Source organism: Mus caroli, chromosome 10, assembly GCF_900094665.2.
Source record: "Mus caroli chromosome 10, CAROLI_EIJ_v1.1, whole genome shotgun sequence".
NCBI classification, from domain to species: Eukaryota; Metazoa; Chordata; class Mammalia; order Rodentia; family Muridae; genus Mus; species Mus caroli.
In genome coordinates this window covers 38,312,729-38,334,913 of record NC_034579.1, presented here as the reverse complement: position 1 = coordinate 38,334,913, position 22,185 = coordinate 38,312,729, and the positions used below count along the sequence as shown (strand labels likewise).

Sequence of the window (22,185 nt, the reverse complement as noted above, 5' to 3'; positions counted from 1 at the left end):
GGTGGTGATGGTGATGATGGTGGTGGTGATGGTGATGGTGATGATGGTGGTGGTGGTGGTGGTGGTGGTGGTGGTGATGGTGACCATAATGATAAGTACGAAAATCTCAGACCCGTGAACCACATAACAACCCCAACATCTCATGCTTGCTCATTTTATCTATTTATTAATGTTAGATTTGTCAACTGAACCCATTTCAAAAGAAGCAGTAGTATTATAATAGCTGCCATTTCCACCCACCACTTCTGCCTAAGTGGAGCAATCACAGAGGTCAGATGAGTCAGTTGGCAGTTGGTTACAAGAAAAAGCTTCCTATGCCAGGCAGTGGTGGTGCACGCCGCTAATCCTGGCACTCGGGAGCCAGAGGCAGGCAGATCTATGAGTGAGTCCAAGACAGAGAGGCCAGGGATGGCTACACAGAGAAACACTGTCTCAAAAAGCCAAAACCAAAAGAAGAAAGAAAGAACAGAAGGAAGGAAGGAAGGAAGGAGGGAGGGAGGGAAGGAGGGAGGGAGGGAGGAAAGCTTCCTTATTTACCCTGTGTGGTAGTTTGCACAAGAGTGGCCCCCACAGGCTCATAGATTTGAATGCTTGTCACTAGTGAGTGGTGCTATCTGAAAGCATTAGGAGGTGTGGCCTTGTTGGAGTAGGTGCATCACCCTAGCTGCCTGGAAATCAGTATTCTGCTAGCAGCCTTCAGATGAAGATGTAGAACTCTCAGCTCCTTCTGCACCATGCCTGCCCGGACACTGCCATGTTCCCACCTTGATGATAATGGACTGAACCTCTGAACCTGTAAACCAGCCCCAATTAAGCGTTGCCCTTATAAGAGTTGCCTTGGTCATGGTGTTTGCTCACAGCAGTAAACCCTAACTAAGACAGGCCTTGTTGGAGGAAGTGTGTCATTGGGGGTGAGCTTTGAGGTTTTAAAAGGCCAATTCCAAGTCCAGAATCTCTCTCTTCGTGCATCCTGAGGGTTTGAATATAGAAGTCCCAGCTCCTTCTCCAGCACCATGTCTGCCTGTGTGCTGCCATGCTTCCCACCATGCTGATAATGGACTAACCCTCTGAAACTGTAAGCAGTTTTTAAATGCTTTCTTCTATAGGAGTGTTGTGGTCGTGGTGTCTCTTCATAGCAATAGCACATGTCTAAGACACCAACCTCAACAGCTGCTGGGACTTTGAAACAAACTGGGCAGTGCCGTGGCCTGGGTCTGTTCCCAAAGGTGTATGTGCTACGATCCTAGTTCTCAATACATTAAGAGATACAAGAACCTTCAATCGGTTGTTAAGCCTTTGGGAGTATCACCTTGAGGAAGAATTGATTTTAGCTGATGAAGTAAGTTAATCTCTGCGAGGGCAGGTTGTTTTAAAAGGTAGCGTGACTGGCCAGTTATGGAAGCGTGCATTTTTAATCCAGCACCAGGTAGGGCTACATAGAGAGACCCTGTTTCAAAACAACAACAAACAAAAACAAAGAAAGTATGACTGCCTCCATCCCAGCCTCTGTTTCTCCAGGTGACTCATGGCTCCGGATCACATCTGCACAGGCTCCTGGGATATCTCCTACCAGGAGGCCTCACAGGAAACCATAGCCACCATGTTCCTGTGCTTCCAGGTCTATAACCAGCTCTCTCTCTCTCTCTCTCTCTCTCTCTCTCTCTCTGCTCATATACACATTAGGAATGGAAATCAGGGCATCATGCCCACTAGACAAATGTTCTACCACTGAGCTATATCCCCAGACCAAAAGCTCGTTCCTTTATGAATTATATGCAGCTGCCACCTTTTATTACAGCAATCAAAACTAGACTCACATAAGGAGTCTATGCCCTTTTAAATTTGGGATTTCTTTTTTTAGGAGAATGAAATATGATCAAAATTTACTTAGTGTCTAGAAATGTAAGTTTCAATGTCTAATATAAAGAACTAAAAATAGCCTGCTGGAGAGAGCTCAGGCAGCAACGTGCTTGCTTTGCAGGGATGAGGACTGAGGGCAACAGCCAGTCCGAGTGCACATCTAACATTTAAGAGGGAGTCACCGTGAGTTTAGTAAAGTCTAGAAACAGCGGGACACAGATATGAGCACCTTGTCCGTGGTCTGAATGGATGTGGGCATCCATTCAAACCAGCACACACTCTTCTCTTGCAGGCCGTTTGTTTTCGATACTCTTGATTTGCATTTTTAACATTAATTTGTTATCTTGGTTGTTTTCATGGGCAAAATAAAACAAAATGCTCCTAGGTTGGTTTCTCATGTCATTCTTCAAGAAAAGGAGTAGGGACTTCTATCCAAAACGGATGGTCCCAAGACTAAGATGGGGAGGAGGTACAGAATAAGCTGGAAATACGATAACAAGATACTAAGAAAAACAACCAACAATTGGCATATCTTAAGGAGCAAGGTGCTGGCTGAAAGAGCTTCCAGCTCACAGATCTGGACCACTCTGAGCAACAGAGAGGTAGTGTAGTAACTTATCATAGCACTAAGTACATACATAATAAATGCTCACAAGTCCTTCCACTGTAAGTAAATGTCTGGCAGTGTAAATAAGCAAGAGGAACAGATAAAGCTTGCATGAGCAGAGCATCCACATCTTCTCTAGAAGGTGAGCCCAGGTCTTTAAGGATGTGCATAATGAATTCCTTCTAAGTACTGCAGTGTAGAAATGGGGCAGTGCCGTTTACAGTGGGGCACTCGACACAAGCCACCTCAGTCACAGGATCAAAATCAACAGCAGCAGCGGTACTGACAGTAGGTAGCTAGGTGCTTCTGATGTGGCTCAGTGGGGATGCTACCTTACCTCTGTGATCCCCTCTCACATCCAGTCTAATATGTGGAGCAAGCACTAGAGAGATTACAGCTGTATGACATCCTATGAAACTCACAGGGAAAATTAGCCACTTCCACAGAAAGAAGAGCATAAGAACTGGCTCATATTAGTCCACAGGAAGAGACTATACAGTCTTCGGAAATGCCTGTAAATTGATAGCTGTGTACAGGCCCAGTCTCTCCCTCTCTTGCTCTGCCTGTGGTTCCGGATGTAGAACTCTGAGCTACCTCTGCAGTACCATGTCTGCCTGCATGAGAGCCACCATGATGATAATGGTCTAAACCTTTGAAACTGTAAGCCAGCCCCAGTTAAATGTTTTCCCTCATAAGAGTTGCTGTGGTCACTGTGTCTTGTCATAGCAATGAAAACTAAGATGGAAATTAAGCACAGCTGCTGTTTAAAGCTTGAAGTGCATAGATTTACGGTTGAATTAAGTATACTTAAAAAGTAACAAGTCCTTAAAACCCATCACTCTCAAATGGGTTCACTTTGCCTGCCCTATGTTCTGGTTCATTTGTTGGTGGCTCAGAGTGGACAGGACAGGGAGAGTGTCACCTGCACCTTTGCAAATGTTACAAGTTCTGACCGGGTTTCTTGTATTGGTTTACAGACTTAAGGACATGAAGAGAAAAGACTTCAAAATGCTGATTCAACTTCCAAGCATGTCGCAATATGGCCGTTATGTGGTGGATGACACACAAAGAAATATAATGCTGTTGTTGTTTGTTTGTTTTCAAATTGGCTTTTAGGTCATAGCCCTGACAAACAGGATGGTGGTCCCACTACTTGAAGATAGTAAAGTCAGTGCATCTATAGGACAGAAGTGCAGCCCCTCCTGGATCCTTACAGAGATCAAGGTGTTTCCTAGTCATGGAATATAAGGGACTTTGCCTGCTGCCCTTGCTAGGGTTTCTGAGCTGAGGACCCAACTGAGATGCTAAGAGGTAAATATTCCGTTTGAAACGAAGAATGCTGTCACATGACAGAGTATGGCTCTTTCTAGAAACTATGGGTTCAGAGATTATCTGTGTCCTTTCCCAAGGTGACAATGGACAGCAAGGCTCAGTGGTGAGTAGACCTCAATAATATGGCAGCAGGCTCTATACCATAAGAGACTCAGCCAGATGGTCCAGGATGGGTCAGAGGCTGTGAACTCCAAGGGACTGACATCTGCCCTCCAGCTTGATCCTTCCTTTTCTACAGCCGACCCGTGTTAACATCAGTCTCAGAAGCACTCAGACATCCAACTGCCAACTAGGCTCAAGGCCAGAAGCAAGTGAGGTAGGTTCTCAGAGAGCGGCTACCTATGCAGGGACAGAGGGGACCAACAGAGGCACTTGGGGAGATATCAGCTGCCCCAGGCCAGGACACAGAAGAGACATCCTCAGAATTTCTAAGATAAAAGCTCAACAAAGACTCAAAATCATACTGTTCATTATCACCAGCTGATCACTGTTACAATGCCATTAGCAATATTGCTATTTTGTAATATTGTTGCATTGTGTTCATTGTGTTAATATATTATCAGATTGTATCAAGTTATTGCTACCTTTTCAGTGTTTCCCCCTGCAAATCCCTTCCTTTTTGTCTCTAAGGGTAGACACTGCCAGAACTGAGCTTGCAAAGACTGGTTACAGTGAATGTACAGGGCATAGAAGAGCTTCCTTTCTTTGACAAATAATTTTTTATTTATTCTTAAGCAATTTCATACATGTCTAATGCATTTGGATCCTGCTCGCCCCAAATTGCTTTCTCTTCTGCCCTCCCCTCCTCATGGAGCCCTTCCCCATTCTAACACATCCACTCCCTACTCCAATTTTATCTATCTATCTATCTATCTATCTATCTATCTATCTATCTATCTATCTATCTCCTACTGTTGATTCCAAACTTATCTCAAACTCTCAGACTCCAAGAATCCTTCTGCCTCCAGACAGCTAGGAATATGAACCTGCACCTCTGTATCCAAGCCCAAGAAGCATTTTCTTTAGTAATAAAATACACGATCATTAAGGCCAGACCACGTAAGATCTTACTGTGCTTAGTCAGTTTAAAACAAAGCAAAACCAAACCAACTCCTGCCTCCCTGACTGTGTCCCAGAGAGTTAAAATTGCCAGATTGGTGGCCATTTGGTAAATGGAGTGAGACTGTACAATGTACTTGCTGGCATTTCTACAATTAGAGTCCTGTCATTAATGGTAAAATGGGGTGTCGCTGAAGTAAAACTGACGAGGTTTGGTTAGCAACTTTGTTTTTGCCAACTGAGAGCCTTTTAAATTACCAGTGCTTCAAAAACTTCCTTTCACCAGCATGTATTTTAGAATAAAGGGTACTCTTTGGAGGAAATCATTTTAGCTTTACAAAGACTTTCACGTGGTTCTTATTTTTCCTTTGTCATCATTGATGGGTGACAGGGTCACACAGACAGGAACTGTTCTTCTAGGACACAAGGCTTAAGACCTACCGAGTTGTCTGCAGGGGGGCGTGGTCTGAGATAATGTCCATGCATCTTCCTAGCTATTCAGGAAGTAGGCTCAAAACCAGAGGTGGCCTCTTGTTCCCACGAAAGGAATTCACCGAGAGGTGGAAACAGAATTGTTAGCTTTGTGCAGGGTCTGTGTGTCAGCCAGCAAACCTAAGCTGTGCTCTACTCTGAGATGTCCTTGATATCAGGGACACTGAGAGGTGTCCCTGAGTGTTAGGGACACTGAAAAAAAAAAAAAACCCTTTAAGGAGGTAGGAAACTTGCAAAGTAAGTCAGGTTTGTTCCGTGTGGGTGAGCTGCCATTTATTTCTCTTGGCCCAAGAAATACTGTGTCTGTTGGTAATTTTCATTCTTGGGTCACAGACCCCAGGGGACCAGGAAGAAGGCCAGAGAAGTTTTACTATGTTTTCTTGGAACTTGAACTTGCTCCTTGGGTCTATGAAACACAAAGCCTCTTCTGCCCCAGCCCCCACCCCCACCCCCACCCCCAAACACAATCCCCAGACCCCAGCAATGGCACAGGTAGGCGGCTGAGCAGGCACAAGTACCCAGGCTAGCTTCTGAGACCAGATGCACAATCCTAAAGCCATATTGCCATGAGCTTTCCTGACAGAGGTTTCCCTGTCAGAAAAATGACCTGATAGAAGAGTTGATGAAGAAGAGCTTTTTAAAAAAAATACTGTGTGCTAAAGACAGGCTCAGCAGTTCATAGCACATACTGCTTTCCCAAAGGACCCAAATTCTCTTTCCAGCTCTCACATGAGGTGGCTCACAACCAGCTGTAACTCAAATTCAAGAGACGCCAATGCCTCTGGTCTCTGTGAGCATTTGCGCACGCGCACACACACACACACACACACACACACACACACACACACACACTTTTTGAAAAATTAAATAAGGGGCTGGGAAGATGGTTGAGCCATTAAGAGCACTGGTTGCTTTTACAGAGGATCCAAGATCAATCGTGGTGGTTCACAACCATCTGTAACTTCTCTCCTAGGGGATCCCACGCCCTCTTCTGGTCTCCTCAGGCATTGTACACATATGCTACACACCTAGCAAACATTCATACAATAAAATAAAAAAAAAAATGACGTCTCAAAAAAAGTTAAGAAAACTAAAGTAAATTTGAATAACCAACAACCTTTTCCCCACGACTGTGTTTTTGCATTTGAAAGGATTGCGAAGAAGGAGAAGGATAAAGGTTGAATTCATTATCTGATTTTCACAAGCTCTTTCTGCTGACCTGAAATAATTTCCAGGCATTTTCCTAATACTTGAGAGTTAATTGCCAATTTGCATTTTGGTTGCAGAATTCAGGTCTCAAGATGGAGACACCAGTTTCATTTCATGAAAACTATGTGGGAGACAACTATTGATGCTCTTCTTCTAGAGCCCAGAGGCTGGCAGAGAACAAGCTTCTAGCTTTCCCTTCATAAAGTGTCACAGATGGCGGCTGGCCCCTGGGTGGGGTTGTAGGATTGGAGTTACATCATCAGATCTGTTTCCCACCATAGCTTCTCCCTCCATATTGTTAGTCCTTACGATGCTCTCAGGACTCTGATGGCTATGCATCTGCCTCTTGGCAGCCAAATTGGACATCAGCATCTTTTATAAGCAGAAAACTATAATCCAAACCCCAGGAGTCCTGTGCTAAATCTCTGTCCAGGAAGCTTCATTGCATCTTTTGACCCTGGCCTACTTATGACATTACTTTAAATGCGTCAGGAATATCAACTGTTTCCACAAAACAAAAACAAAAACCTCACCACAGATAAATTCTAGTAGCTTCAAGAGCCACCCTGCTGATCATAGTCAGGGGACAGCTCAGCCCCCGACACTCTCATTTAGATGCAAGCTTAATAATATGTGTTTAGCAACAGCCCTAAAATCTGCTCAATGTACAGCTTCCCCATCTGCTATGATTTGTTTCTCCATTTGTTTAAAAAAAAAAAAAAAGCACACAACAGTGTGCTGTGTGTGCCTTGTTGCCTCGTTGCCCCCATGAGACCTTGCCATCACATTCTCTATTGAGAGATGTGTTTCTCAGCCTGTTTTCCCAGGCCCCTGTCTTCCATGGCATTCTGCAGCAGAGCTGTGCCCGAGCCCCAGTGCCCCAGCCCAACACGATGCAGGATAAGGAGATGGTGAGGCATACCTTGTACCTGGGCTTCCGTCCTCTCTTCTTCGGGATTGTCACTGCCGGCACAGAGGCAGGAGAAGCAGAATAGAGGTTATGGACGGCCATCTGCACCCGTGTGGAGTGAAGTGGAGGCCGGCCACGTTTCCTCCCTGGCACCCTCTGTGTCTGCATCTCTGCTGGTGCCAGTCTTACTGAGTGAGGAGGCGAACCACACACAGGCAAGAGAGGTCCTGGGAATTAGTTCAGATAGAAAGAAAAACAAAATTAGAAATGTACGCTTGGTCTCAGAGCACATAGATCTGATAGTGATTTGTGCACACCTACCACTTACAGGAGGAAGACGGGGTCCATGTAAGTGAGTCAGGTACAACTAGGCTACAGTACTGCTAGGTGGAGAAGACAATAGATTCCTGGATCTAGAGATAGCTGAGGTCATCACCAGTGACGGGATGCTTTCATGTCTCAATTCAATTTTGGACTAGTAAAATAGTATCACAATCGTATCTAAATACTATGCACGATTTTCTATATTAATAATGTTTAATGCTAAACAAACTATATTATATCAACAATATAGAAGTATAATCTCATATCAAACAATATATTATCATATTAATGGTTAATATGTAATTATATGATAATTATAATTATATTACTAAGTAACATTCATATATTAATAATATATTACACAAGTTCACCCATTCCTCCATATTTACTCTTGTTTCTTTGCTTGAATTATGAACTGTCATCACCCTTTTTAGTAATACAAGTCAATTTCATTAAAGCCATGACATCCTTCAATCCAAACATGGACAGGAGTTTGCATACAGAAATTGTTCACTTCGCCATTATTTAGAATTGCAGAAATAAAATAGATACAGCCCAAATAACAATGCATAAGGGAACAGCTAATACATCAACAAACTAAAACTGGCAAATAAGTTAAAGCCTTTAGCAACACATTTTGCATAACATGATGCTGGGCAAAAGAAATATCATGCACACAAATGACACATAAAAATGATCCCAACTATGCAATATATTATATGGTAAAATAAATGGAGGAAAGCTTGCTAAAAGGTCACTAAAGATGGCCAGGCTGTGGGCAATGTTCACAGCACACAGTCCTTTGTACACAGCCCCCCCTGCCCGCGACCGTGACCTTAGCATAGCTCCGACAATGTTAATCATAAGCTGCTCTGGTAGAATTCCATAAATCTGGAAGCAAGAGGCCACTAACAAAGCCATGACCCAGAGAACAGGGGAAGTGGACGCTCAGAGGTCAGATATCCAGCACGGGCAGGAACGTGTCGAGTTGGGCAGAGCTTTAACTCAGGGACGGTGTTAGGCGATGCAATCCACTTCTGCAGAGTAGAGAAACCTGCCAAAACCTTCCGTTGAAATGAGAGGCTTCTGAGAAGCCTGAAGCAGGTGTTAGTGTTATTAGGGATGCTCCTGTTTCCTTGGCCAGAGGCCCAGAGGGAGTCGGGAGCGGGGAGCAGCAGGTATTAGAAGGGAATCTCTGGGTCCCTTGTCGGGGGCAGGGAAGCAGAGACTACATAGCTTTACTCAGGGAAGAAAAAGCAAAACACTAGAAATTCTTTTAAAACACACTAGAGGAAGATTTATTTTTGGATACACCATATTTGGTGGATAGGTTTCTTTCTTTTTCTTTCTTTTCTTTTTTTTTAATAACTTGGAGGATTGAACCTATGGCCCTTGTGTGTGCTAAGCAAGCACCCCACCAGTGAGCCACACTTCCAACTCCATAATTACAATTTTAAAGGAGGAATTTTTTATTTCACAACTCTATAAGTAGAGTTTTAATTTCAGATAAAGAGAAAAGCTAGGCATAGAGAGTTGGCTCTATGGTTAAGAGTAACGGGTGCTCTTCCAGAGGACCCAACACCTACCTCAGGCAGTTCACAAATGTCTGTAACTCCCTAGGCCTCTTCTGGCTTCTGCAGGCACTGTACACACAAACTTAAATCCTCAGACAGGCACATATATGTACATATAGTTGCAAATAAAATAAAAATAAGATAATTTACATGAAAAGAAGCCTGCTAAAAATATCAATTTTCTGTTTTTCTATGTGTTGAAAAAAATCCCATCTCACTGAATCTAAGATGCATTTTTTAAAAACATATTAACCTTATTGGAATATAGATGGCCCTATATCGCTTCAAGCAGATGAGACTGCTTAGTAGAGCATAAGATAACGACGCATTCTGTAATCAAATACATCTTGGAGTCAATAAATTATGATTACTGTGTAGGAATTCATAACACAAAAATCTATTTCTGGACCTCAACACCAACAAATACCCCAAACACTCACTGGTGCAAAAGAAGTCAAAAGCGCAAACAGATCAATAAAAATCACAAAGGTCTTGTTGGGTGAAAGTCAGTCTCATTTTGATCTATCGTGATCGAATTTCTGCTTCTTTATTATGAGTTTAAGATTTTAGAAACAGAAGGTTTTCTTATTGTAGGGTGCATTTCTGCATCTTTCTACTTTAAATTTTATTTTGCTTTGTTTATTTTTGGTTTCGAGAGACAAGGTCTTGCTATGCAGTCCAAGATACCCTCCAGCTTATTATATTCCTCTGCTCCAGTCTCCAGAGTGCTGGGAATACAAGGTTTGCTCATGCCTGTCTTACTTTGCCTTTAGTGTGGAGATTAACAATGTATTTAATCGCATTAGTGTCAAAAGGGAAGCAAGAGAAAGCTTAGGGTTAGGGGCTGAGCAGAAAGCCCAGCTGATATACTGCTCATCTCGCAAGGTGAGGCTCTGACACCAAACTCAGCACAATATAAAAAAGGCAGGCATAGTAGCTGTGCTTGTGATCTTAGCACTGGGGAGGCAGGAACAGGTACATCTATTGGGTTGGTGTATGGCCTGCCAGCCTAACCTAACCAGTGAGCCCCAGGTCCCAGTGACAGACCTTGTCTCAAAACTAAGGTGGACAGCATCTAAGAACCAACATAGGAGATAATTGCTACCCTTTACACTCACCTATATGCGTGTATTCTGTCCCTGTGCGTGCACACACATGCACACACATAATAAATAAAATGCAATCATTTTTAAGAAAATCAAGTTTAGAACAATATGAGTTAGCAATGAAGTTTCAAATATAAGTAAACCTAAAAAGAGCTTTACTTTGACAACCAACAAGTGAAATTAACTTTCCTTAAGTTGTTCCATATAACAAAGTCCTTCCAAGAAGAAGAAGGAGGAGGAGGAGGAAGAGGAGGAGGAAGAGGAGGAGGAAGAGGAGGAGGAAGAACTATCTGTTTAACTCATTTCCTTTCCCCTGACTTTTTACCTCCTTTTTCTTAATGAGGAAATCCCCATGCCTCGTGCTGCCTCCTACTTTCTGCCTTCCACAGAAGCACCAGTCTTAGGCAGTGTGAGAGCCTGTCTGTTACATAATTTATGCTAATTGACCAGTAAGGAGCCATTGTCAGTGGAGTGGTAGGAACTACTGGGATGGAGACAGAGCCAGAGGCAGGAAATACCCAAGCTTTCCCAGCCTACCACGCCCTAGCGATTGCTCATTTTACCTACTAATCAAGACGGGTTGTAGGCTTATATTTTTCGAAACTGACTTTTAATAACGGTTCCTAACCTCCCTTCTAGCCCACCTCCCAGCAGAGGTAGTGGAAAGAAAAGGTTAATAGAGCAGAGGAGGACGTGGGCCTGTTTAGAAATGGTTCTTTGGAGTAAATCCAATCTGCATTGTCAGGGTATCAGCAGTTAGGCTCACACGAATCAGCAGTGGCAGCTTGATCCACTCACAAAAACCACTCATGAATCAGCAACAGCAGTTCAATCCAGAGGAAACCATGAGACTCTGCCAATCGGCCTGCGTCTGAGGAAGTGGCAAGGAATTGCCAGAACACATCAGAAGTTCTTTGGTGGCATTTTCTCTCTCTGACATCATGACAAATGATGACCAGGAAAGAGTGGCAGGGTGAACCAATACCACACAGCGTCGTTGTCATCATCGTCCATTGTCTATTGGGTTATATTTATACCTTTCCAAGCACCCACTCTAGCAGAGCATCACATGCCCTTCTCGCAGGCAGCTTCCAGAAAAACCACCATGTGTCTGCTTCAGCAAAACATCCTCCCATGAGACAGTTTCCAGAAAACACATTACATGATACAACTGAGTCTCCAAAGAAACCGGAAATCTTCACTTCAATGGGCAAATTTAATGCTAAGTAACAAGGATAGTAAATGAATTTATCAGAACCATAAGGGATCCTCTAAATGTCTCTGTAGGATAATTTTAGAGTTTGGAGAGTCACAAGTAACACAATTTACCTTCAATAACAGGTCCAGACACTTTGGAAAGCGGGGAGGGGGAATGCAGGTTTCCAAAATCTTCCTTCCCAAAACTATGCTATGGATAGAAAAGAAAAAAAGAATTAATAATAGTAATAGGAATGATGATGATAGGAAAGTAAGGAAGTGTCTCAGCTTTGGGGAGCACTGAGCGCAAGACACATTGAACTATGTAAGAGACCATAAAATTCTATCATGCTTAAATACGGTTCAGTGGTAATAGAAAAGGCAAATATTGAAATATGTAATTAAAGATTGTCATACAGAAGGAAGAGTCCCTCTGTGTCTTAAGAAAAATAAGGATAGCCAGATGTAGTGATGCATGCCTCTAATCTCAGCATTTGGGAGCAAAGGCACGCAAATCTCTATGAGTTCAGGGCTAACCTGGTCTACAGAGTGAGTTCCAGGACAGCCAGAGAGCCATAGCGAAGCCCTATCTCAAAGAAACAAACCAAAAACATAAAAAAAAGAAAAAGGAAGGAAGGAAAAAGTAGAATGAACAAATTCTAATGAAAATAATTTACTTAAAAATTATTAAGAAAAAAAATCTAAAGAAAACCCAAAAATATGTGATCAAGGTCACTCTTTACAAAAATATTTATAATGGTGAACTATTAAACACCCCTCAAAACAGTCTTGATTTAATGTATTATTTCAAATTTGTAAGGTAGAATACTTACTGATTTTAAGCATGCATGAGTACGTGCAATCACGTGCACATGCACATGCGTGTGTGTGTGTGTGTGTGTGTGTGTGTGTAAGAGAGCATATGTGGGGTACTTCTTACAGTGTTTGAATGGCTTCATGTAGGAATCTACAGTGCTTTATTAACTAGTGTGGGTCTGGGAAAGGAAAACCTCAAAAGATTATGGGTGGTCATCCTTGGGCAAAAGAACCGGAAATGTGGTTTTTACTCTGTTTTGTGTGCCATTTTGCATGGTTTGAAATTTTAAATCAGAGACAAATATACAGAGAGAAAAATAAACAATTTATGAATGAGCCTCATTCTCTGGGAGCTGTTTTAGATATCTTTACTCTTTTTAAATAGTCTTCCATTTTCTTTGATTTCTGATGATGTTACAACCCAAGACACTGAACACCACTGATCACTGCTTTAATATTCCAGAAAAAAAGCAGTAAAAAGAAGTTGCTTTGACAAGGCTGAGATCAGCACTAGTCCATTTGATGTCAACATTACTCAGAAGACAATTTGACGATATGTATTCATTTAGCAAACACTAGTAGTGGGTTTCCCAGTAGGGCTTGTGATCCACTAAGCCATAGGCTTTCAGCCAGTTTTACAGTAGCAGACACATATTCCCCCTGTGGAACAGGCCTCAGAGCCAATCAGAAAATAATTGGTTGCCATTTAACAGTCATACCACTATTGCTTTGGGCATATCTTAACTAGAAGGCTATATTGTAGCAAGCAGGATCCACAGCTGGGACTCACAAGACTGTTAATGGCTTTCCACCCTTAGCTTTGGTCGAAGAAGCCTCTTTATGCAGTGGGTAATGGTTAGTGCAGAGTCTTGTAATTGGTCAATGTGCTGAGAATTAGAGACAATTGAGTATTCAGTCCTAAATGAGGTGTCTATCTCAGCCCCTTCAAGACCTGGGTGAACATTCCAGAAGAGGGGACAGAAAGATTCTATGATAATCACCACCTATAGAAAAGCAGGCAATAAAAGCAATGTAATAATATTAAGACAATATAAGATTATATATATGTATCTGTAAACACGCACACATATATAATGTAACAAATAATAAAATGAAATGCTAGAGTATCAGAGATGGAAAAAATCAGTTCTACCATCTGGGATAACTGGAAGGGGTAGAAACAGGAGAATCAGAGCATGACATCAGATTTAGGACTTTCTAGGCAGAAGTGCCCAGGCTGCTAGGTTGGGCAGGGACATTAGAGGGGTATATGAAGGAAAGGTGGATAAATTAGACAAGGAGAACTATCCATAGCTTTCTATTGTTTCTCAAAGTACCAAAGGCAGCAGGTACAGGATCTCAAGTCTCTCCTGGACTCTTCTGTTAATATAGGGAATGGGCTTCTGACCCCAGTGTAATGGTCTACAGTAATCCTATTTCATCTTGCTCTGCGGCTCCATGCTGAATTCACTGTGACCCAGAGTCTTTTATGTGCAACCTTCAGGCATCTAAGGCCCTAATAGCTCTCAGGCTTTGGGACTATACATGAGGTGATTTCTAATGATTTCTAAAGGTTTCCTTTGGCACCTGTCTGAATTCAGCCACGCTCAATGATCGCCAAAGAGCTCAAGCTTCAGAGAGATTTTCTTCTCTATACTGGACTCTCAACTACATCCTCCCCCATTGTCTGGCTAGTAATACTCTCAAGTACTGATTAATGATGGCTCTCACAGTTCCTTATTGCTTCATGCACATAAGTAAGTGATGTACATTCCTGGAGGCCAGAGCCCTTGTTCCACTGCTTACTCTGACCTTCAGCTTCGGGCTCAGTTTTGCACTTGCAGAGTGCACCTGACACCTGTGAGGTAGCAACATTGTATCCATGTGTGGGCAAAAGCGTATCAATTTGGATAGATGTGTGTTCCATGTAAAAGAGCACTTTGAAGATCAACAAAACCTATACACACTGGGATGAAGATGTAGCTCAGTGAAAGAATGCTTGTATAGACTATATAACACCCTGGATTTGATATTTTGCAAAAACAAAACTAAATATGACAAGAATGGGCCCAATAAGGACTGGAGAGATAGCTCAGCAGTTCAGAACACATACTCCTTTCATGTGCACACAGTCACACACATGCAGAGAATTAAAAACAGAATAAATGCTTTATTAAAAATAAGGACTAAAGACAATAACAGAATCTGTTAAATTGAGAAAATGAGTTCTTTTTAATACATGCTTTTCCCAGTTCTGACAACATTTAGCTAACTGAAGCCAAAATCAATACATATATTCATTCCTAGCATTAAAATTTTACTCTGTGATATTGTTCTCTGTATTTTATTTATGGGATAAATGAAATATTTATCCCATAAATAAAACCAAGAGTTCTTTGAGACAGCTGATTTCATATTTTGCAGGACAAAGAAGGGTCAGGATTAGCTTGACTCTGGTTAGTGTAGGGCAAGGGTGGAGTTAAAGGTGTGAAGAGGGTTTCTAAAGGGTAAGGAGAACGATGTAATGGCGTGTGTCTCACAGTGACAGTAGTATCATAGCAACCAGGATGTGTTATGTGTGCAGCCATACATTCTTTTCAACGCATGGAAGTCTTAGAGAAGTTGAGCCCAGCTATAATTGTAATTATTTTAATATAATTGAAAAGTAAACAGGAAAAAATAAAATTTGTTTTAATTGGCCTCATTAATGTGAGAGAACTCATTTATAGCTTTTCATTCCCTTAAGTTCTGATATGACCTTGTCTCTAGAATCTACATAGAGAAGATCCATGTAATATGTTGTGAAGATGCCAGTGCATTCTGGAAAAACAGGAATTGAACCCAGAGCAGAAGGAACTGGTCAGCGCTGGTCCCCACAACATAACCAGGGAGAAAGGGCTCAACAGTTAAACATGATGCACCTTTCAACAGCTTTAGAGGAACTGGGGAGTGCAGCCTTGTGCTTGAGTCCATGGGACATGAAATTTCTAGATGACCAGAGACCTTGGTGCCTCCTTGCCCACAGAAGTAGCATCCTCACAATGATGTCAGGGAGGCTGGATGGCAGATCCTCCGGGTCCTTATGCTGAGCCATGTGCTGGGGAGGGAGAACTGCAGAAGCAAGCAAACTCAGCTACCTTCGACTGCACCTACTCTCCTTCCTGATGACCTCTCCCACCCCAGCAAGGAATGGCAGAGCCGCCAGGGGGATAGAGAGCCAAAGGTCATTTGCATCAGAGGAAGGAGGGAAGCCATCATAACACAAGAAGGGCAAATGTTTGCAGGAAGGTCTTACACCCTGCAGGATTTTGAAACACCAGAATAGCTGGGAACATGGGAGACAGATTGCCACACAGGTACGAAGAAATTACTAGCTGGGTAGTGCTCAGCTGTAGCCTAACTCTTCTTCAGTCACCTTGGCCAGCCCAGGAACTTCCTTATAGCTAGCTTTGCCCTCAGAGTCCATTGGTCTAGACTTGCTTCTCAGAAGATGAATCTGAGGTAAGAGAAGCTGGGTGTGTAAGGTGGCTAGCCTTGCCTCCTCCTGGTGTTGGGTGCTGTCTTAGTTAGGGTTTTACTGCTGTGAACAGACACCATGACCAAGGCAAGTCTTATAAAAAACAACATTTAACTGGGGCTGCCTTACAGGTTCAGAGGTTCAGTCCATTATCATCAAGGTGGGAGCATGGCAGTATCCAGGCAGGCATGGCGCAGGAGGAGCTGAGAGTTCTATGTCTTCATCTAAAGGCTGCTAGTGGAAGACTGACTTCCAGGCAACTAGGGTGAGGATCTTATACCCACACCCACAGTGACACACCCATTCCAACCAGGTCACACCTATTCCAACAAGGCCACACCTTCAGATGGTGCCACTCCCTGGTCCAAGGATATACAAACCATCACAGGTGCTCACTTCTTTTAATGGCAACACCACAGTGTCTTACACTTCAAGTGACATCCGCACAAAAGACAACACACTGCAGATCTTGCGTACTAGCCTGGACCTGATGCTCTCTATCACATTCCTTACTGAAGGGAACTGCCTGCCTAAGCCACCCCCTGGTTCCTGAGACACTGGGATGCTGTCCAAGTGTGCTGTCTGGGAGGGAACTGCCTAAGCTTGGAAGGTGAGCATGGGATGAGGGAGCCAGGAGACGAAGAAGCCCCCCTCTCTGCCTTGCTAGCACCATACCTGAAACTTCCTCCTGTCTGGCTTCAGGATCCTAACTTCCGCTGAGTGACAGATCCTCTCTCTTGGACCAAGAAGTGCTTGCAGCATAGATTGTAGCTGAAGACCCAGCTTTTATTTTGACTTTTCTATCACCTGTGGCCATACCACCCCATTAAATGATCATTGTCTTAAATACAAAAGAGATTTCCCTGAAGATGTCTGTGGATTGACAGCATGTACCTGCCTTAGGCAGGCCCTTGACAATGAGGGCCAGTGGAACCTTGGAAGAAAGGCTCCTTTGGGATGCGCTTTCAAAGGCTCTGCTGTCTCAAAGGCTTGGGTGTGCCTCTCTCTTGCCTTAGCTGGAGATGTGCCCATGAGCAAGCTTATGGGTCTTGAGAGGGAACCTGACATGGAGGCGATCTGATCTGTGCTCCTCAGACTTGTGGGTAAGAAGGAGGGATAAATGTTGACATTTGCATAATTGTACGGTAGTGTGCTCCCAGACGGTGGGCAGGAAAGGTGTATGAATAAATGTGCACACATCCCTGCACACCCACTTCCTGCTTGCCTATGCTTTTGCTTTGAGGGAAATTAGTTACCCATGGTCTGAAAATATCACTATAAGACAATGAGAGACTAAGATACTTTCAGAGAAAGATCACAGTCACCTTTCTTACAGCATATATTATATCATGTTTCATGTTAGTTATTTTTGTTGCTCTTTTTTTATTTTTTTATTTTTTTGGTTTTTCAAGACAGGGTTTCTCTGTGTAGCCCTGGCTGTCCTGGAACTCACTCTGTAGAACGAGGATGGCCTCACACTCAGAAATCCGCTTGCCTCTGCCTCCCGAGTGCTGGGATTAAAGGCGTGTGCAACCACTGCCCAGCTTTGTTGCTCTCTTACCATGACGAATTTATAAATTCAGCTTTGTCATAGGTATGTATATAAGAAAAAAAAACATTATAAAAATAGTACCATCTGAAGCTCCAGGCATTTGCTGGGGGTCCTGGATGTCCCTTGTGGATGGGGCAGAGGGGAGGGGTTACTGTGTAGACTGACAGGTGCATGAAAAGTCTCTGGAAATGCTCTCACAATGGTAGCTACTGTCTCTTGCTGGGATAAGGAGGGAAACCCAGGGTCCAAGGGATGGAGAGAGACTTTCCTCTCCTTATTTGGCTCAAAATAGTGGAGTTGGTTTATCTGGCAATTCTCGGGATTAATAAAACAGAGGGGCCACAACGACTTAGTATGTATGATACCGCTGAACAACTCTGCAGCCTTAGCTGTAACCTAAAACAGGACAAGGCAGAAGGCCTCTGCATGCAGCGGGTGTGTAGGAACAGTCCCGGGGGGAAACTTAGGATAGTGGAGCAGTTCCTCACAAGCCTGCAGCCTTAAGCTGAGGGGAGGGAGGTTGGGAGAGTATCATAAAGTTTTCTTACAGTGGGTTAGCCACAGCCAAGCCTCATCTACGTGGTCTAGTGGAGACATTCGAGGTCACTGGAGTAACTTCCTGGAGCCTGTGCCCTGCATTCAGAGGATGAACACTCAGAAGGGAGAAGATACACTCATGTACCGCATAGCAGAACATCTCTGAGACTACTGGACCTCAAAGATGAGACTGAAGAGTCCAGGACAGTCACAGCCTGCAGCACTCCTGGCTCACAGCCTGCTCCTCTCCTGATTGCCCTTCCTGGATGTCCACAGTTTGGTCTCCTTACACCCTTAACCCTGTAGCATGTGGAAGCTGGAAGCCCGAGTCTCCATCCCTGGACTCCCACGGCCCCCTACTCTTACCTCAATCAGAGGCTTCCATGACCTGCTCACTATTGAACCAAAGGCAGAAAGGGCCCAAGGTTAGAACTGAGCCACAGTGGGCCTCCGAGCCTGTCCCCTGGGGCTCCCTCACAGTTTTGTCAAAGAATATTAATTAACCTTTGCTCAACTTTACACAACAGATAATCAGTCCCCTGCTCTCCAACAGGAATCATGTCTGTTGAGGTTTGCTCTGTTGCCACATATTGTCTTGCCAAAGACTGACCTCCCGAGATCTGCTTGCCCCCAGGGAAAAGGAGATTCTCATGTATGCCAAGTGATGATATGTAACCTTGTCCCCTGCCCCAAGTTACTCCTGATTGGTCAATAAAGATGCCTATAACCTGTAGGTTGGTAGAAGAGAGGTCAGAGGGGCTTAAGTTCCCGGGCTTGTGGTCTGAAGCAGAGACCATGAGGGGAGAGAGAGGCGACAGTGAAGAGAGAAGATGCCATGGGTTAAGGGATCATGAGAACTGGCCAACGGGGCTGGCCAGTCGGAGTAAGAGCGGCCCAGGCAGACCATGGCAAGTCCTATCTTAGAGTTACTGACAGGGAAATGGGCGAAATAGCATAGAGGGTTATCTGCCCGGCTCTAATGCTACATATAAATATAAAAGTGTTGTGTCTTCTATCTGGTAGAACTCCTAGTTAATTATTACCACTCCTGACACAAGAGTCTTCATTTTACCCTTGGCTGGATGAAAAGGAGCCACCTCAGGGAGGTGTTTTAGGAGGGTGGGGTGATGGCAGTAGGGGGGTTTTACCTCTTTTCCCACAGCTCTGACTGCAAGTTGCTAGTCCAACTGAAATTTTCCATTTCCAAGTCCTTCTCTGTGCTGTAACTAAATGCTTTTTCTCATAACGCAATGTGCAATCATGTCTATCTCTCTGGATACAGTTGAGACCTGGGTAAAGACCATCTCTTGTGTGCTGTGTGATGCATGGAAGCATCACCTGTTAATAAAAAGCTGATTGGCCGATGAGCTGAGACAAGAAACAGGAGGTGAGAGTTCTGGGAGGGAGCTTGGAATTCTAGGATAGAGTCAGGCGCGGGAAGAGATTCGCCCTGAGCTCTGAGGAGACCGATGCATGAAACTTAGGACAGTAGCTAGCCTTACGACAGCCTCAGACTAGATTTAACGTGATAACTGAGTTACAAGCTAGTGGGAACAAGCCCGAGCTTATGGCCTAGGCTTTTATTCACATAGAATTAAGTTTCAGAGTTGTATTACAGGAACTGGGGTGCAGGTGGGAAAGCCCATGGTTGCAGCTCTGCGTCCGGGTTTAATTGATTTGGACTTTTGAGACAGGGTCTTGCCATGTATCCCTGACTAAGCTAGCATTTGCTATCTAGACCAGGCTGGCTTTGAATTTGCTATCATCTTTCTGCCACTGTCTTCTGGGTGCTGGTATTACAGATGTGCTCATCTGGCTCCAACTCCAGAGATTTGAACATCTCAGAGATTTAACAAACGTTCACCAAATAATTGAATGAGTGGTCTGGTGAGCTGCCCCTCATCCAGGACTCTTCCACTGACCAGCACTGAGGCAGCTGGCTCCAGACTGGCCATTCGTTTATTAGTGTTAGTAGTGGCCCTGTGCTCAGGACTCCACCTGAGGAGTCTTCAATAATCATGGTCTTGGGCCAACTACGTTTGACTTATGTGTAAAAACACTCACAACACAATCATGACAGCCTGACTTAGCTATACCCCCAGAACCTATAAAAAGATGGAAGGAGAGAACCAACTTCATAAAGTTGTTCTCTGACCTCCAAACACATCTTCACTGCATGTACACACACCCATGGCGTGCACACACACTCATGTACATATACATTCATGCACAATTTTTTTTTAAAAAAGCCATTTCCAAACAAGAAAACTACCCCAGCAAGACATGGCACTACAAGTTTCCAAAGTAGGCCTGCCACAGTTTACCTGCTTCGTCTCTGTTAGTTTCTACACGGTTCTGAGGCAAGCATCATTGCCCTCGGACTTAGAGGAGAGGCTCCGATGCCTACATAGATACCATGAGTCCGCCACCATCTGTGCTTACTGATGAGAGAGTTCAGATCTAACCCCAAAGCTTTGTACACACACCGGGTCAGCCCTGGATGGAACCTGTCAGACTGGCAACATTGCAGGTGGGACACAAGAAGGGATCCTGACCCTTCTGGCCACATTCTTCCATCTCTGAAAGCTGAAAGGGTGGAAGAAAACCCAATGATTCACAGGACGCCCCTGTGACTTAGCGCCTGGGGTAGCTGGAGCTGATGCAGATACTGTGAGCGATTGCTGAAGAGCAATTGCAGGAAGTGCCAGTAGAAGACACTTGTCTGCCAGGGGACTCTAGGCTCGCTGTAGGGCAGGGCAGGGCAGGGCAGGGCAGGGCACCGCACTTTCCAGGACAGCTGTGGGAGTTCTTGTTTTCAGCCAGCCACCACTTCCTGTTTTGTTCTCTGTTTATACTTTATGTTTAATTTAGAGAAAGTGCTTGTGGTTTGGCTGCTTTGGGTTGTTTCCCGTTCAAGATCTACAAAGAAAACTTTCTCTTCAAGGTCAGAGAGAGAGAGAGAGACAGAGACAGAGACAGAGACAGAGACAGAGACAGAGACAGAGAGACAGAGAGACAGAGAGAGACAGAGACAGACAGAGACAGACACAGAGAACAGAGCGAGCAAGTTTCTTTTCAAATACTTTGCTAGGAAGAATAGTAAAGATTTCCCTGATAAAATGACAAAATTCAAATAGTACCAGTCATAACTCTCCAAATCTGGGATATATTCAACAGTCTCCAGAGTATGTGGCTATCTCAAGGACAGTGCTACCAGTATACCACTAGGATCCCAAGGGAGCCTGGCATGATAAGTAGGTCCCATGAGATATGAATTACTGCTCTTCCCACCCCCTCCAACACAACTTTCTTCTCTTTTTGTAAAGAACAGAGTAGAAGGAAGTATATTTCCTGATCACTTTGTAGCACCCCCAAAAGATGTCTGGCGGGCAAGAGTATTTCATTTATTCTCCAAGAAGAAGAATACACCCAGACAGTGGTGTGATACTCAGCTCTGCCTGCAGTATGGCACAGTAGTGCCCTGTCCACAGAGCACCAGCGCCATAGAAGTAAAGCTACTGAAACCCTTGCATGGGAAGAGAGGGGCTCGGCAGTCTAGAAAGCCATGAGGCTGGGAAGAGAGGCGGGTGCTGAGTGGCCAGCAAGGCATAAGCCTTGTCTGGACATGGGAAGCCAGCACTCACTGGTTCACCGTCCCCTGGTACTTCTCCAGGAACCCAGACTCTTCAACCATCAGGCATGTGGGGGCTGAGAAGGGAATACGTAAAGTGAGGGGGCCGGAGTGACACATGCCACAGAATCCCACATCTCACAGGAAGGAAAGCAAACTGTGCTGAATTCACTTCTGATCACCAACAGTCACAAAGGCTTCAGGGGACAATTGCCCTCATCCCAAGTGGGGGCACAGGTCGGGAGGGTCACTCTCTCCTTGGTCACAACCTACTGTCCCCCAACACCACCCTGACAGGTATAAGATCACGCAAGGCCAAAGGGGATGTGCTGGCCAGAAACACTATTGTCTTTGTCTGTGTGTCCTTTGTCTGTGTGTCCTTTGAACCATCCCACCACACTCCCGACCACCTATGTGTCACCCACTGTGCAGAGCACTAAAGAGGTGAAGATGTACCCAGAG

At 44.1% G+C, this 22,185-nt stretch overlaps 1 protein-coding gene across 2 annotated transcripts in view; it reads right to left on the bottom strand.

Moving 5' to 3' along the window:
* The window catches only part of Scml4 (Scm polycomb group protein like 4), a 92,846-nt gene that overhangs the window by 37,525 nt on the left and 33,136 nt on the right, over positions 1–22,185 (bottom strand). For both annotated transcript variants that reach the window (XM_029482269.1, XM_021174730.2), the window contains exons 2-3: positions 11,803–11,881; positions 7,482–7,696 (exon numbers count right to left, since the gene is read on the bottom strand). In XM_029482269.1, coding sequence (XP_029338129.1) covers positions 7,482–7,637 — 156 coding nt within the window. In that variant the 5' untranslated portion in view covers positions 7,638–7,696; positions 11,803–11,881. The remainder of the gene's footprint in view (positions 1–7,481; positions 7,697–11,802; positions 11,882–22,185) is intronic.